Raw genomic sequence first — 18,398 nt, forward strand, 5'->3', positions numbered from 1 at the left:
TTTCCTTATCTGAAAAGTGAGAATAGTGTCTACCTCATAGAAAGATAGCAACCATAACAACAGCCTAGGGCTGTTGTGAGAATTAAGAGTCAAAACATGTGAAGTGCTTTGAATGGTGCCTGATGGATAAATACTCAGTAAATATTAATTAAAATATTTTTAAAATGTAAAATTTGTGCTCCAGCAAGAAGGTGATTTAGCTAAAATTGAAATCTAAATCTTATAATGTCAAGTTCTGCTCTTTTCTATCACATTATTACCAGAGTGAGGGTTAAATTCTGATTCTTGCCTGCATATGTTAATTAGTAACATTTTAGCATACATCAATAAAATACAGACATTGCAAGGCTGTTGTTATAAAAAGGTAAGTCAAATTATAGGTAGATACTGAATACATTTAAAGAAAATATAAAGGGTTTTTAATATCTTAGTCAACTAGGTTAACATGAAGAGATTTGAATTTATCAGTAAACATATATGCCCTAACTTATTCTGCAAAGTACCTGAAACAGTAAACATTGACATTTATATGGTGCTTTATACTTCACTGAGTGTTTTCACTTCCATTATCTTAACTGATTCTTCCAAAAGATCATGTGAGATAGGAGAGCATGTATTAGTACCCCTAATTCACAGATTAAAGAGCTCCAAGAATTTTAAGTGACTTTTTTTTAAGGCAAATAAGTAACCAAATTAGAACTGAAGAAAAGAGCTCCAAGAATTTTAAGTGACTTTTTAAAGGCAAGCAAGCAACTGAGTTGCAACTGAAAGCAGAAATTGGGCATGTGAATATTGCTTCTAAGACTGAAGTTGATTTTAAAAATTAGCATATAAAACATAAATCTTAGGTGTTCTTGCTATTAATTTAACAAGTATTTATTCAGTGCTTACTGTATACTAGGCATTGTTTTAGATGCTGGAAATACAGAGGTGAGCAAAATCAAGTCCCTGTCCTTATAAAGTTTGTATTTCTTGTTTCTTTTTAAATTGCAGCAAATTGGTATTTACAGTATTGAAAATCAACAGAAAAGGGGCTTATTGCTTAACTGATTTCTAACAAACTGAGCCTATATCCAGTATATCTGTGGTTCATCTTTCCTTTAATTCAGAAGTCACTTGAAGGATTTTTGCAGTGCCTCAGGGTTACTATAAAGATCAGTTGTAACAGCTTATTCTTATTGTTACAGATGAAAAGGGGGGTATATAAATAACTCTTAAGTGCTGTGTTTTAGATAATTTCCATGGTTTTACTTTTGTTTTTTTTGGTGGTACGTGGGCCTCTCACTATTGTGGCCTCTCGCATTGCGGAGCACAGGCTCAGTATGGCTCACGGGCACAGCTGCTCTGCGGTATATGGGATCTTCCCGGACCGGGGCAGGAACCCATGTCCCCTGCATCGGCAGGCGGATTCTCAACCACTGCGCCACCAGGGAAGCCCTACGTTTTTACTTTTTTAAATTCATCAGATGATGAAAGATTTATCAAAACTCAGTTATCATACATTTCTCACTATTTTATATTAACCTTTGGTTTATTCAGAATTGTTTTTCTATTTAGTGGAATATTTCTAAGAGGCTTAGATATATTCAAGTGTAATTTTTAACAAATTTGTATTCTGCCTCTTACATTGTAAAGATACTTTTCAAAATTGTTACGTTTTACTGTAGAAGGTGAATGATTTAAGAGAACTCTAAAATGCAAGGCAGACGTTTCTGTTCAGTTTTTTTCTTGTTCTTTGGTAGGATATGATCATTCTTTTCTTTTTTCTTTTTTTTTTTCTTTTTTGCTTCCCCTCCTTTTGTCCAACCTGCGTTACTGATCCCTAAAGATATTTCTCATCCAGCTAAGGTTTATTTGGGTAAAAGAGGTCGAAAATACTCTTCTAATACCTTGTATCAAGAGCTAATCTCATTTCTTTATCAACTTGTTTTGAAATATTTTGTAATAGTAACAGTAACTGTTATTTATTGAACACTCTTGTGCCAGGCACTATGTTAACCGTTAACATGCACTATCTTATTTATAGTCCACAAAACAGTCATAAGATGTAGGTATCGCCAGCATTTTATAGGTGAGGAGACTGAGGTTCAAAGAGTTAGGTAAACTGTCCAAAGTGGATCTGGAGCCAGATCTTCTGAATCCAGTGGCTATGATTTTAATTAGTATGCCAGACTACTATTCCTGGACTTTATTAATCAATCACTAACAACTTGTCAATTGGCAGCTCTTAGTTTAACTGTGATATCCAAGTTCTACCGTACTGAACATGACAAAGAAATAGAAGCAAAGAAATCTGGCATTTCAGTTAGCCATTGGAATTCCTGAAACAGCTCAACATATAAATATCTAAGAAAAAAGACAATCAAGAGGAATACTTACACATGAACAATCCAAATAGCCAATAAATAGTTTTAAAGGTCAAACTCACTGAAAAAATGCACATTAAAATAATGATGCTATTTTCATTTCTGTTTTCCTAGGAAACAAATACACAGCTTCTGGCAGTGTAAAATAAAGTTTTATAAAAGAAGGGTGAGCAGAATGTATTGAGGACTGTATATCTATATAATTTTCTACACAGTCACTCAACTTTATAGAAAATTACTAAGGAAATAAACTGATATGTAAAAGCTTATAGATATATGTTCATTGCAGTATAGCAAGGAACTATATAGTAATGAATTTTTATATTAGCAAAAATTAAAATAGGGAATTTTTAAATAGATGGTATACATAGTGGAGTAGTTTGCAACCATTAAAAATCTAGTGGATATAATTACATTGACAGAAAAAGCAGATTATACACAGTATATATGGTATATTTTATAAAACTGTACATTAAAAATGTAATCTACACAAACATAAAAAGTAATGCCAATACTGGTTATTTCTCAATTCATGAAAGCATGAATTGAGGAACTTTAGGGGACAGATTTTAATGAATTTCTTTGTGGTGGGAAAAGGATTTTTAATTCTTAATTTTCTGTATTTTTCAAAGTTTAAATATTTTATAGCTTTTGTTATTCAAAACAAGTTTCTTGAAGATGAAATAAATGATGTGTACACTCCTATTACTACCCATCACGTACTGGAAAACAGATGACGAATCACCACTCTGGAGAACTCTCCCTCCACAGCCTATGTGGGGCCTTGGACAACTTAAAACTAGTTTCCTCATTGTAGCAGAATTTTATTTCAGTCTTTTTATTTGCCTAATGACTCACAATATTACTGGGTTGAAGAGAAGAGAAAATGAGGGCATGAATTGAGGAGCTCAAGGGGACAGATTTTAATGAATTTCCCCTGGTTCAGCAAACATTTATCAAAGCCAGGATTTGAGGATACAGAGACAGTAAATAATGGAGGGAGCTCAAAACCAGATTTTTTAAATTAAATAAATGCTGCTCACATACAGTAAAGGAACACAGTCATAATAGCAAACACTTAAAATAGTGCTTAAAATATACCAAGCCCTATTCTAAGTACTTTGCACACATTAACTCTCTCCCTCTCCCTCCCCCTCCCTCCTCTTCCCCCTCCCTCCCTCCCTCCCTCCCTCCCTCTCTCTCCCCCTCCCTCCCTCTCTCCCCACCCTCCCCTGTTATTAGCATAGAGGCAAACAGCAAGAACTCTGGAGCCAGGCAGCTGGAGGTAGCATCTAGAATCCACCACTTACGAGCTGTTTGATCTTGGGCAAATTACTTAAACTCTCTGTACTCAGTTTCTTTATCTATAAAAATGTGGACAATGTTATACCCTCATAGGATTGTTCTGAAGGTTGTAAATTATTTAGAACAGTACATAGTTTGTTGTTATCAAATAACTGTATTAGCTGAAAAAAAATCATCTCACGTAACTTAAATTCTTGCCCTTTGCTTCTTTGTGTATATTTTTGCATTAAAGAAGTCTGCTTAGTGCATTGCACAGAGAGATCAGCTCGATGCTTTGTGACCACCTAGAGGGGTGGGATGGGGAGGGTGGGAAGGACACGTTAGAGGGAGGGAATATGGGGATATGCGTATACTTATAGCTGATTCACTTTGTTATACAGCAGAAACTAACACGCCATTGTAAAGCAATCACACTCCAATAAAGATGTTTTAAAAAAAAAAAGTCTGCCTAAAATAGTTCAGCTCTTCCCTTTGCGGTAGATTTCTTTAAATTTTTTATTTTATATTGGAGTACAGTTGATTAACAATGTGTTAGTTTCAGGTGTATAGCAAATTGATTCAGTTATACATATATCTATTCTTTTTCAAATTCTTTTCCCATTTAGGGTATTACAGAATATTGAGTAGAGTTCCCTGTGCTATACGGTAGGTCCTTGTTGGTTATCTATTTTAAATATAGTAGTATGTATATGTCAGTCCCAAACTCCCAATTTATCCCTCCCCCCACCTTTCCCCTTTGGTAACCATAAGTTTGCTAAGTCTGTGATTTCTAGTTTCTGTTTTGTAAATAAGTTCATTTGTATCATTTTTTTTAGATTCCACATATAAGTGATATCATATGTTATTTGTCTTTCTCTGACTTCCTTCACTTAGTATGATAATCTCTAGGTCAATCCATGTTGCTGCAAATGGCACTATTTCATTCTTTTTTATAGCTGAGTAGTATTCCATTGTATGTATGTACCACATCTTCTTTACTCATTCATCTGTCAGTGGACATTTGGGTTGCTTCCCTGTCCTGGCTGTTGTAAATAGTGCTGCAGTGAACATTGGGGTGTATGTATCTTTTCAAATTACCATTTTCTCTGAATATATGCCCAGGAGTGGGATTGCTGGATGGTATGGTAATTCTATTTTTAGTTTTCTGAGGAACCTCCATACTGTTCTCCATAATGGTTGTACCAATTTACATTCCCACCAACAGTGTAGGAGGGTTCCCTTTTCTCCACATCCTCTCCAGCATTGTTTGTAGACTTTTTGATGATGGCCATTCTAACTGGTGTGAGGTGATATCTCATTGTAGTTTTCATCTGCATTTCTCTAATAGCCTTGTTGAACATCTTTTCATGTGCCTCTGGGCATCTGTATGTCTTCTCTGGAGAACCATCTATTGAGATCTTCTGCCTATTTTTTGATAGGGTTGCTTGTTTTTTTGATATTGAGCTGTATGAACTGTTCCTAGATTTTGGAGATTAATCCCTTGTCAGTTGCTTCATTTGCAAATGTTTTCTTCCATTCTGTGGGTTGTCTTTTCATTTTGTTTATGGTTTCCTTTGCTGTGCAAAAGTTTATGAGTTTCATTAGGTCCCATTTGCTTATTTTTGTTTTTATTTCCATTTCTCTAGGAGGCAGATCTAAAAAGATCTTGCTGCAATTTATGTCATAGTGTTCTGCCTGTTTTCTTCTAAGAGTTTTATAGTATCAGGTCTTACATTTAAGTCTTTCATCCATTTTGAATTCATTTTTGTGTATGGTGTTAAGAGAATGTTCTAATTTCATTCTTCTACATTTAGCTGTCCAGTTTTCCCAGCACCATTTATTGAAGAGACTGTCTTTTCTCCATTGTATAGTCTTGCCTCCTTTGTCGTAGATTAATTGACCATAGGTGGACAAAAACTCAAGTTTATAGCTGAGGAAACTGAGGTGCAGAGAGGTTTGCCAATTTGCCCCAGTTCACAGCGAGTGAGTGGAGGAGCCAGAAGCTGAACCCAGGCAGTCTGGCTTCCAGGCTCAGGCTCTGAATCCTTACGGGATGCTGAGGGGCAGCAGACACAAAGGAAAGCGTCTTGGAAAAGAGACCGGTGAGCTGAGTCCTACTGGATTAGAAAAAGTTACCCAGACCGAGGGGAGTTGGTTTGAGGTGGTCTCACAAAGAATGATAAGGAGGCAGCTCTGTGAAGAAAGGAGGAGATGTGAAGTAGAATGGCATGCATGGGGCTGAGTAAGTAGCTAGGTCTTGTTGGAGTCAAGTGGGAGGCTCATAACGATGGGAAGTAAGGCTGGAGAGATGGGCAGGACCCAAGCAGGGAGAAACGTGGATGTTGTGCTAAATGCCTATTTATCTGTGGACGGTGAGGATGGTAAAACTGGAGGCAGGGGGTGCAGTGAGCAAGCTGCTACAGTAGTCTTAACGGTATTTTGGAAGCCGAAACTAAGGCAGTTAGCAGTAGGATTGGAAGAGACCAGAGATGGATTGGGGAAATATTAGAGGAGGTAAAATCGACCACGGTTAAGAGTTTGATTTGGGACATCAGTGTTACTAACAGAATATAGTGACCAGACACCTTTTTTGGGGGGTGGGGTGTGAGAAGTGTACTGAACTTGAGGAAAAACACAGCAGGCTGCTGGAAATTTGATGCACCTGGATGTAGAATGAGAAAATTAGATGTGGGATTTAAATCATGCTCAGTACACTTAGCCCAAACCCCATCTTTATACTTCTTCATTTTTCCAACAAATTGAGTCTGTAATGTGCCAGGCACTGCATACCTGCAGCTGTGGACTGAGAGGCAGGCCCTTCTGGTGGCCTGTGCAGTAAGGTGACTAGTTCATTCCAGTGTCCGCAGGGCCAGGTAGGGAGCAGACAGTAAATGTTTGTCACCTGTTTCACACCTGAGTTAATATCACACACACACACACACACACACACACACACACACACACACACACACACGCCAGGCTGATGGCGTTTTTTTTTCAGTTGCCTTTTCACAAAAGTGGACACAGAGGGCAGACATTCTGTATCCTTAGGCTATTCGAAGGGCCTCAATTAGTGCATTTGGCTCTTTTTTTGAATTAAGAAGGATCTGCAGGAAATAAGTGGGGTGGCCCTAATCTCTTTTAAAACATATTGGAGAGTGTGAACTCAATTGATGAGGTGGGTTCCCCACCCCCAAACAGAGTCATTCAAATGTAGTCCATTGACATTTGAAGTTCTCAATAAAAACATGACCTATGAGGATTTGGGGAGCAAGAGTTTTAAAATATGATCCTCTTCTCATCTCTTCATGGGGTCCACCTCTTTTCTAATCTCAGTAGACACTAGCTTTCCAGGGAGTCTGGATAGCCTGAGTGCTTCTGTGTTGAGATGAGAGGGGCACAGTCCTTTCTTGCTTCCCTCAGAGGGGAGAAGCCTTGTAGATTGACTGGGTGCTTTAAAGGCGGAGGTCTCCTCCGCCCCTTCCCTCAGTGCTGCCCTAGAGAAGCTGCGTAAAGGGCACCACTGAGCAGCGAGGCCTTGATCAGAGGGTGCCTTACTCACGAGGTCCGAATGTGTACTGCGTCAAGTGTCATGCCATGGGGACTTGCTGTAAAAAAAACAACATGTGAGAAGATAAAAAGCCCAGTGAGGGATCCGTGTGTGGAGTGGGCTGCTTGTTGTGACCGTGAACCCGTCTCTGGAGGTGCTGGAGCACAGGCGGGGTCCCAGGGACGCTGTTGGAAGCACCCAGCTGTGCACGTCCTGGTCACCGTCCTCTCCAGGTCAAGGGTTTGGATGCTGCTGTAGTGACTGCTAACTCCTTGCACTGGTCTGGCACACGTTGCTCTCTGCTTCCCGAATTCCAGTTGTGCTTGTGACATCAGGATCACATGGTGCCATTTCACAAGAAAATAGAATGTTCTAATGAGACTGTAAGCTCCTCGAAGACAGGGATAAAGTAAAATCTTTTAAACCCCCTCAGGGTCTAGCTTGGTGCTAGGACTCTTCATTCTTGATTGATTAATCACATGGAGCTTTCAGTTTCTATGAGTTTTTGTTCAAAGATAATGATTTACAGTTATATTGCTTTAAGAAACAAAAGATGGAATATACCAGACGTGTCTTTTTCTACTGAGGAAGTAAGAAATATTTTCATGAAATATTAATTTTATTCTTGAAAATTTTTCATTGGTATAAATCTGAGGGAACAATATAATTCGGGTTCTCAAGTACCAGCAAGTGAAAAAGCCCTGTCAAACTTACTTGTTAAATCTAGATATATCTGTAGAAAAGCAATGATTTAAAAACTAGAGTAGGGACTTCCCTAGTGGTGCAGTGGTTAAGAATCTGCCTGCCAATGCAGGGGACACAGGTTCGAGCCCTGGTCCGGGAAGATCCCACATGCTGCAGAGCAACTAAGCCTGTGCGCCACAACTACTGAGCCTGCGCTCTAGGGCCCGCGAGCCACAGCTACTGAAGCCCACGTGCCTAGAGCCTGTGCTCCGCAACAAGAGAAGCCACCACAATGAGAAGCCCGTGCATCGCAAGGAAGAGTAGCCCCCGCTCACTGCAACTAGAGAAAGCCCGTGTGCAGCAAAAAAGACCCAGTGCAGCCAAAAATAAATAAATTTATTTGTAAAAAAACTAGAGTAAATCAGGGAGCTATTAACGAGTTTTGTTTTATTATAGTTTTTTTTTGGATGAGGCATTATGGGTCTTTACACCCTTCCCACAATGAATGCTTTGTTTTATAAGCATACATTTTGGAAACCTCCAAAGATGAATAGCTTTCAAAGAAGAGTCAAGTTATGTCATCTGTAGATGTACTGAAAATTAGTATCTGGCCCAGACTTCAGTTTTACAATCTATGTACCTGTAGTAATAGATTGTAGTATCATAAATGAACCAACTAAGTGTCTGAAATTTTGAGTGCAATTGGATACTAGTTTAGTTTCTCAAGTTGTGATGGGGAGAACATAGTGAAATTATCAGCAAAGATTTTTTCCTTCAAATATTTGAAATTAAATCTGTCTGGGGACTGTCCAATACTATTTTTGCTAATGGCAGGAATTAAAATTTTTTCCCTCTTAAAAAAGCTGACTCTTATCAACCCATTTCCTCCAGAAGCAGGATCACTGTGTACTCTCCTAAGACTGTGCCTTGGTCAGTCTTTGTAACTATGGGATCCCATGTGCAGTGGTTACACATATGGTCATTTATAAATAGGATTTCAAAATTGGTATAAAAAAGTAAGATTTACCACAAAAAGGCAAATCTTCTAAGCATCCAAGACATGAGTCTTTTAAATTTTAACAGAATGACCTATTTTAAGAAAACATTTTCTTAGGAATGATTATTCATATTATAAAAATATTTTCAGTTTTTTTAAAAAGCATAATTTCCTCGACTGAAATAATCTACTCATAAGGATTTGATATAAATTATAAATTATACTAGTGGGTTGCACCTGTACAGTGCTTGGTTCACTGCCTTTGCTTTGGTGGTTACCGACTAGAATCACTGAGTCAGTTCTTAATCTAGTATGATGTATTTTGTGGGTCATACAATAATCTTTTAAAAATAATCAAACCTTCATAGTATATTTATTTCAGAGCCCAGCGACTTGACTCTGAAAATTTACAGAGCTGAATCATATGCTGGTCTGCGAGAGTTTAAAGCAGCCATAGAAGATTTAAATGCAGTTCTCTTTCAACTGCCAAATTGGCCTGAGGTAAAATTACTGTCTTACATTTGCATACATTTACAAATTTCAACTGCAGGGAATATGCATTCAGTTATGGTTATAAGTTATAATGGAATGGATTGGGTGATTCTTTAAATAAAATATAGAGTTCTAGAAATCTAAGGTCAATATTTTGAGTGGATGAATATCATGACAGTTTTTTAAACTATAAGAAACCTTTGTCTCCTAACCAAAGAACAACCTGAATTTAAGGCACAGAAAAAAACAGACTTTAATATACAGCATTTCCTCAAAGAGACACAACTGGCCCTATTGCAGAGCTGGATCCAAACTGGTTATCAATGGAGGAGGTTTTATCAACGGAAAGAGAAGAGGTCCTTGTGGCTGAACAGTTGACTGAGGCATTGTGATGGGAACTGGATGGTTAGGCTGTGGTTTACCGTGGTAGATGGGGTCAAAGGAGGATGCCTTGCCCATGCTGTTTTTAAAAAAAAAAAAAAACTTGGGGCATGTATATAATATATAATCAGTTTACTAATTCTCCTTTTTATCAAACTGCCAAGGCAAATTAGTCCATCTCCCATATATTATTCTTTAAGCTAGAAGTCATTTTTTTATGTGACTTTTTCCTCCATTCAAAGCTGTGCCTTTGAGGACAGTATAGTAAGGATGCTCTAAAAGTTATAAATTAATAAGGAAAATGATTCAAAATCCCATGATGGCATGACTGGTTAGTACAAGTCCAGTGAACGTTAAGAGGGAAAATGATCATACGGACAGCTTTACAACTGTTAAAAAGAAAGAACCCTCTGGGGGAAAAAAAAAAAAAGAACCCTCTGGACTTATCACTGAAGGGATATAATGAGAAATGCGGTTTTGAAGTCACTTTCTGGGCCTCAGTTCCCTCGTGGGTGCCTCTCCAGGGTAGGGTGTAAATAACACCTTTAGAATGCTTGGCCTCCTCACAGTCAGTCAGTTTCAAAATGAGTATTTCCAAGCAGACTTTTTTTTGTTTTTCCCTTGATACTGATTTTTTTTTAAAACAATTCCATCCATAAAAGTTGTGTATATGTGCTTTTATTGAAGGTCTACTTCAGGAAAGGAAAAGTCCTCCATGATGCTGGTTTTTTAGGTGATGCCTTACAACTGTTTCTTCAGTGCTTAGCGCTTGATGAAGATTTCGCACCTGCAAAGCTAGAAGTAGAAAAGGTAATCAGTTTACCAACTATAATACTTCAAGGTAGGGCTGTGACACAGGTCTTTTAACAAATGCCAATTAGAATCTTGGGTAAGAACATAAGGAGTGTCCATAAGTCAAATTCAGTAGCAATTTGACAAGTAGTTTTCAGGCTTATATACTTATTAGCATACTGAATTCTTACCGAAATCAAAACATTTCATTCAGAGATAGTTAAATGCATTATTTTTGCCTAGTTAAATTTAGATGTTCTCTAATAGTTTGTTCCATGGGAGCCAGACTAATCATCCTTAATTAAACATTGTTGTCATGATGTTCCTGCTCAGGAATTTTTATTGGCTTCCTTTGCCTTTCATTTCAGGTCTCAACTTTGCTTGCTTTCCATGGTTGCCAGCAGTATTGCCCCACTCAATTTGTTTTGCCTTAATATTCTCAGTACTGCATACATCCCTTTCCAAAGTTTGTTCAGTGATGTGTCAGTAGGTGTTAATTAAAAGGAAAAAGGGAAGGGGGTTCTCCAATCAAATGACTTTGGAAAACATTGGGTCGAACCAAACAGATTTCTTCGGATTTTGTCAAGAGTTTTTGCTTTGCTAGCATGACAACAGCATTCAGCTTTTGCCAGATTTACCCACAGAGCATCTGGGATAACTAGAGTCTTTGAAAAATGTTTTGGGAAAATCTACCCTAATATAATTTCAGTGCCCTGTCATGATGCTCCCTTCGATGTCCCCCAAAGATGCCACATTATTTATTACCTTCGTAGTGTTTCTCAGAGTGTGGCTTTTTTTCAGAATCATCTAGGGTGCATGGTAAACACAGAGATTCCTGGGCCCTACCACAGACCTTTGGAATTAGAATCTCCAGAATTGGGACATAGTTTAACAAGCACCTTGGGAGATTCTTATGTACCTTGAAGTATGAGAATTTTGAAATTTTTCTCAGATTCCAAATGCCTTATGAGTACAGCTAACATTGCTATATCCTCTATAAGGTTTGTTTGCATACATGTTCTAGCCCACTGATTTAACAAAAAATGGTTTACTGCTGTGTGTTTTCTGACTGTTCTCTCTTTGCTAGAGTGATTGATCGCCCTGGTGAGATTGCAGACTTTTTAAGGGTTTATGATTTTGCATTTTCCATGCTGCTGGATATCCTTATACTTCTGTAAATATTTGTTTGTTCGTTAATAAGGTCAGGTGAATGCAAAATACCTACTGCCTTGAAATATTTATTTTTCCTCAGTATTTCTTTTTTGGTAAATTGTGGTATAATTTACATATAATAAAATGCATGGATTTTACAGTTCAGTGAGTTTTAAGAAATTATACAGTCACGTAACAGCACCCCAATCAAGATATAGAATATTTCCATCATCCTAGAAAGTTCCCTCATCTCCTTTCCAGCAAATCCCCAATCTCCCTGCTTCCAGAGGCAACTACCGTTCAGATTTCTATCACCGTAGAACAGTTTTGCTATTCTAGAACTTCGTATACATGGAATCATACAGCATATACTCTTTTGTGTCTGGCTTTTTTTGCTCAACATAATGTTTTTGAGATACATCCAGTAATTTTTTTCTTTTTTATTGTTTACCAAGTATCCCATTGTATGAACACACCACAGTTTGTGATATTCACAGTTAGTGGCAATTTTCATTTGGATTGTTTCCAGTTGATGCTATGGACATTCTTATACAAGTCATTTTGTGGACATACGTTTTTATATCTCTTCAGTAAATACCTAGGAGTGGAGTTGCTGTGTTCTAGGATGGGTGTGTGTTTAATACCTTTTTTTAAGATCAGGAAATGTAAAAACATACCCAAATTTTTAAATGTTTGTTCGTTAGATGGGGTATTGCTTGAGCACATACAGATACACACACTTTTGTTTACATTGTATATATTTCCTTTTTAATTACATTGTAAAGACTCATGAAAAATTCTGATTTTTGTGTATTAAGAGACAGTACAGCTGAAAAACCAAACGTCCAATTTGAGGCTTTAAGAGATCGTCTGCTGTACATATACACACAGCTTATTTGACAAGCAAACTCATTTGAATCCCTCTCATTTCCTTGAAGCCAGGTTCTTCCTCTGTCTTAACCACCCTGTTTCTTTGAGAGTTTTAGACATATTCCTGAGAGAAGCAGCCAAGATTTTGATACTGCAGCTGCCCCTCATATCAGACAGCTGCCATTTGGTGCCACAGTTAATGCTGGGCAGTGGTGACTGACTGTGCAGGTCACTCGTTCAGGGAGAAACTAAATTCAGTGTAAACACATGGAATTTTAGAGTTTTGTAGTTAAAGGTCCAAGTTCACATAAACACTCTTAAATCCACCTTAAAATATACATTGGGATGAACCATTAATTATTTTGACAGGATAGGACTCACTGATATTCAAAGGTAAATATTTTCCACTTCTCTTAAGATCTCTTCTTTCCACAAACCTCATATTAAAATGTCAACCTTGGACTTCCCTGCCGGTCCTGTGGTTAAGACTCCATGCTTCCAATGAAGGGGGCACGGGTTTGATCCCTGGTCGGGGAACTAATAAGATCCCACATGCTTTGGGGTGCGGCCAAAATAAATAAATAAATAAAAACGTCAACCTTTACCTTGGGTACCTTCTCAGGCTACCAAACTCACCACCCCGTCGGGCCTTCCTTTTGAATCATTTATTTGAGGTGATTTGACCCCATTGAGGCACACCTTGGTTTTGCAAGACTTTTTAATCAATATGGAAGTTCTGCTTTTTACTTAACCTATTCCTTCCCTGCTCATTAAAAATAAAGTTGGCTACAAGTTTTCTTTCTTTTTCTTTTAAATTGATGGATAGCTGACTCGGAATATTATATTAGGTGTATGATATAGTAATTTGATATTTTTGTAGATTATACTCCGTATGAAGTTATTTGCTACAAATTTCCCCCAAACTCTTAAATATTAGGTAACTTTATATTAAATTATCCTCAACCAAATATTTTATATTTTTCATTACTTTTTATAATATTTCTCTTACAGATTTTATGTGATTTATTATCACCTGAAAACTTAAAAGAAGGCCTGAAGGACTCTTCCTGGAGTTCATTACCATGTATTAAAAACAAACCTTTTGGTTTTCCTTCAGTAATAGAAGAGTCTCATTGTGCCAGTGAGCTTAGCCCAGAGCAGGTAAGGGGGTGCGTAAAGCCAACCATGGGCCTAGTGTATCCATTTCTTCACAAGTTAAGATCTTCACTTTCTAGTTTCAAGTACTAAAATCTGTCTAGATACTTTCAACCTAGTAAGCGTTGTCTTAATAGAACTTCATCTTTGCCCTTTTATACTGAAAACTTTTTATGTAAAGTATATGCTCATTAATCACAAATTTAGGTCATTCAATGTCAGAAAACTTTCAGTCTCTTGGAAAATATAGAACATTGTATTTATTTCAGTTTCCTTGGAGTAGGAACTATATTAGCATAACTGCTTTAACCTTATTATGATGTAAGACAGCTTGATGTCCAGGGCTATCTAAGTACTGGCAAAAATCACTTACTTGCCAGGGTTTTAGAATTAAAAGTTGGTGCTGTTTAAATGAACATTTTAAGACATCAAAATTTCAGTTTGGTTCTGGCGAGAATAAGGATAGTAAAGAAATACAGTCAGTTACCCTTATTTGTTGTATTTTTTTGTAGAATGAAGAAATAGCAGAGGTCACTTCAGAGCCTGTCAAAGGAAGCCTAAACCATGCTCGGTCAGCACAGGCTATAAATTCAACAGACATGCCTGCCAGAGAGGATTGTTTAAAAAGAGTGTCCTCAGAACCTTCACTCTCTGTTCAAGAGAAAGGTGTTCTGCTGAAAAGAAAGCTGTCTCTCTTAGACCAGGATGTGATTGTAAATGAAGATGGAAGAAATAAGCTGAAAAGACAGGGAGGTAAAAATTTCACTACACTCACATAAAACACATTGATTTATTTAGAATGGCCTTTAAACTTCTTCCTAAAGAAGATAACCCCATCTCTTTGTTTTAATAGAAACTCCCAGTGAAGTCTGTACGTTTTCATTAACTTACAGTGACATCCCAGAAGAATTAATAGATGTCTCAGATTTTGAGTGTTCTCTCTGTATGAGGTAAGTATGTACAATTTTATAAAAGATGAATATTTTATATTGTAAATAAAGTACAGAGTAGATAAAGGTAATCTACTCTGTAATAACAGGCATTGTGAAGTAACAGAACAGTGGATTAAAAATCAAAATATATGAATTTTAGTCCTAGGTTTCCCTTTCACATCTTAGGCAAATAATGTAATCTCTGAACCTTATTTAGCTTTTCCTTACTTAGAAGGTGGGGTCAGGGCTTGCATAGCCTATATTGAAGTCTTGTAAGAATCAGATGACTAAAATATAAAAAGTATCTGGGGAATTGTAAAGTACTATAAATATAAAAGCTCTATATGTTATTGAGACTCCGTGGTTTTAGATTTGGGTAAGAATACAATGATGTATTGTGTGTATGTGATTCTATCTTGTTTATATATCTTAACATTGGATAAGGATTTCCATTATGTAGAATGCTTGTAATTCTAAGACTGATAGTTTAAAAAGGACATTTTCCAGGTACATAAAGAGGTATTTCTGAGCAAGTCCCTTAATTCTGAGTCTTGGCTTCTTCATCTGTGAGGCGAGGAGATTAGACCAGATGATTTCTGAGGTACCTATACATGTTTCAGGAAATAATTATAATGTAAGAAAAATTAGTTTTTCTATATTTGAATATTAAGCCTATTTCTTTAGGATTCAATGGTAATAATTTAGTGGATTATTTTTGTGAATTTCATATAGTAAGGCTTTTATAAGCTTGTTAAGAAAACCAATTTTAAAGTGATGAGAAAATAAGAATCTGTACAAAAACGAATGAGTAATTGTTAATGATATAGTTTACATCATTAATTTTGCACTAAGTCTTTGAAATCTGGTGTGTATTTTAGATGCACTGCACATCTCAGTTTGGACCAGCCCCATTTCAAGGGCGCCATAGCCACATGTGAGTGGCAGTTATGTTAGTACAGTTCCAGGCCCCCAGCGCAGGGTACCTCTGTGGATGGTGAACTTTTAAACACTTCAGGAGGATATACTTGTATTTACCACTGCCCCTTCTCTCCTTTCCTGCCCACCAGACCCTCCTTCTTCCTCCTCTACTCTAAGGAGAGATTAGTGTTATGGTTCCATTATTAGTTTGTTCAGTTTTTCCAACGGATAGTTTATTGTGAAAACTAACATGTATTTTGGTTGATTTCAGGTTGTTTTTTGAGCCAGTAACAACCCCTTGTGGACATTCATTCTGTAAGAATTGTCTTGAGCGTTGTTTAGATCACACACCATACTGTCCCCTTTGTAAAGAAAGCTTAAAAGAGGTAAACATTTTTACGCTTATCTGTTTGTTGGTCTTAAGTGTAGCAACATGGTTTGATTTTATTCAGCCATAGCAATGATTAATAGGTTCAGAATAAATTACATTGTATATGCTGAGTAACCAAAAGGGATTCTGTTTCGTTACCCATATGCTAGTGTTAGAGAAAAGTGAGTTTGGAGAGGGGAGGAGAAAGCAGAGAGGGTCTGAAGGCCAAGACCCCTTACTTAATTTTTTTAAACAAAGGAGGTGTGGTCAAGTACCTGGTCAGGAATCTATTGAATTTTAATGATAACAGTATTGGGGAAGCCCAACTGCCCTGCCTTCCACCACCATTTTTAGGCTAGATTTCAGGTCTAGTCCAATCCCCTTAACATCTGGAGCAACTGTGTCCAGTAGAACTTTCTGCATTGATGGAAATGCTCTGTATCTGTGCTGTCCAACATGGTAGCTACCAAGCCGCATGTGTAGAAGGAACTGTATTTAAAATTTTGTTTAATCTTAATTAATTTACATTTCAGTAGGCACATGTGAGTAGTGGCTACCACATTGGACAGCACAGCTCTAGAAAGTGGTGGCCTGGCGAGAAGAGAGGGAGGCACAGTTTCCCATATCCCTCCTTGTCTAGTAAGTGAAAAGCACTAATCACCTGCATTAGGAAAATAGTTGCATCTCAGGTGGGTATCTTCCATAAGCAGTGGGAGAGCAACACCCTCTCAGTCGTGCTTGAGTGACTTGAAGTCCCCAAAGGTGAGGCCAAAGCCTTTGAATTCTGAGTTCCAGTTGCAGTGGTAGCATTGACCAGGGAGAGTGATTCTGTCCCTGGACTGTTTGAAGAAAAGAAGTGTCTTCCAAATATGAATTTAAAAATAGATAAAACCATTTTGCTATTGAAAATAGTTATTTCCTATACAGAAAACATAGGTCTGTACAGATATCATATGGCATGTATGTATGTATTGTTATAGCATAGCAAGCCTATATGTAGTAAAACAGAAAACCACATAAAGAATGTTCAAGTCAGGAAACATAAGATAAAAAAAACTTCCTTCTTAAAGAGTTTGTTATTTTAACTAGTATACTCAGTGTTTTCAGGTGAAGTACTCTAAACATGCTGTCTTTCCTTGTTTTCCAGAGTTTTTAGATACACTTATATATTTATTATGCTTTTTTTCAGATTAACATTTAGATACATTGCTTTAAATTTAGAGTTCTCTCACCTGAAAAAATGTCTGAAGTTTTAAGGAAAATAAAATAAGGATATTATTTAAAAACATAACATACTGTTTAAAAATAACTTTATCCTTTGTCCTGACCTGAAGACACCCTGTATAATATAATTGGTAAAGTCTAAATACATATTTACAAGGATAAAATTGACATGCTCTACAGTTTTCTGCTTCTCCTACTTGTCATTTCATTTTGCTCATTTTTTCCTTCGAATACATTTTAAAGATATGATTTTCGTAGCAGTACACTAGTCCAGTGGTGTAACATTTTCCTGTTGTTGGGTATGTAAGTTGTTTTGTTTTAGTATACTGTGGTTTGTGTCTTTTGACACTGTGGTTTGTGTCTTTGACTCTTTCTTTGGGGAAAATTCCTGGGAGGAGAATTACTGGATCAAAGGCCGTATATTTATAAGACTCTTATTAAAACCAACTGCCAAATTGCCTAGGTCCAGAGTAATGTACAAAAATAGATTCTTACCAGTACTGTAAGAGAGGCTGTATTTCCCAAATTTAATACATGAGTCTTAAATTTTAAAACATCTTAATTTAATAGAAAATGGTAATGAAACTGCTTTTATAGTACCTGTAATAAACTCTTCAGTTATGTGTGTACATATTATCTGTTCAAGAGTACATCTCTCCAGTCTACAGCCCAGTGGTTCTCAAAGTATGTTCCCCTGACCAGCAGCATCTGTATCCCCTGGGAACTTGTTAGAAATACAGATTCTTAGACCCTACTCCAGAGCCACTAAATCAGAAACCCTGGGGTAGGGCTCAGCAATCTGCATTTTAACAAGCCCTGGTTCATGCTAAACCTTAAAAACCACTACTATAACCCATTTCCCCACCATTCGTATTTCCTACTCTGTACTTCATTGGATAATGACAAAACTTTTTGCTGGATCTACAGAGGAAAAGGTGGCTTCTCTTTATCTTGTGATTGTCTCCCACGAGTTTTTCCTCATTACTTTTATTAAATAAATTGGTATTGGGCTTTTTTTTGGTCCAAAGTCCTGCACACACACTGACCTGGTCCCTGGCCCTATGCAGTTCTTAGTTTAGTTACAGAGATATAATGTATCCCTGTCCATGTAATATAGTGTGGGGTATGGTATAGTGTGGGGTATGGTAACTGCCTTTTATATGGTAAAGGTGATAACTGCCTTTTATGTGGTAAAGGGGTTAAGTAAGGGATTCTTGGGAGACAAAATAAT

At 37.1% G+C, this 18,398-nt stretch overlaps 1 protein-coding gene across 1 annotated transcript in view; it reads left to right on the forward strand.

Annotated features, from left to right (window-relative positions):
* LONRF1 (LON peptidase N-terminal domain and ring finger 1) overlaps nucleotides 1-18,398 on the forward strand; it is a 45,580-nt gene that overhangs the window by 4,742 nt on the left and 22,440 nt on the right. The window contains exons 2-7 of the mRNA XM_059049384.2: nucleotides 9,264-9,382; nucleotides 10,442-10,564; nucleotides 13,580-13,729; nucleotides 14,236-14,476; nucleotides 14,577-14,673; nucleotides 15,845-15,959. Of these exons, the coding sequence (XP_058905367.1) occupies nucleotides 9,264-9,382; nucleotides 10,442-10,564; nucleotides 13,580-13,729; nucleotides 14,236-14,476; nucleotides 14,577-14,673; nucleotides 15,845-15,959 (845 nt within the window). The remainder of the gene's footprint in view (nucleotides 1-9,263; nucleotides 9,383-10,441; nucleotides 10,565-13,579; nucleotides 13,730-14,235; nucleotides 14,477-14,576; nucleotides 14,674-15,844; nucleotides 15,960-18,398) is intronic.

This window comes from Kogia breviceps, chromosome 20, assembly GCF_026419965.1.
Source record: "Kogia breviceps isolate mKogBre1 chromosome 20, mKogBre1 haplotype 1, whole genome shotgun sequence".
NCBI lineage: Eukaryota > Metazoa > Chordata > Mammalia > Artiodactyla > Physeteridae > Kogia > Kogia breviceps.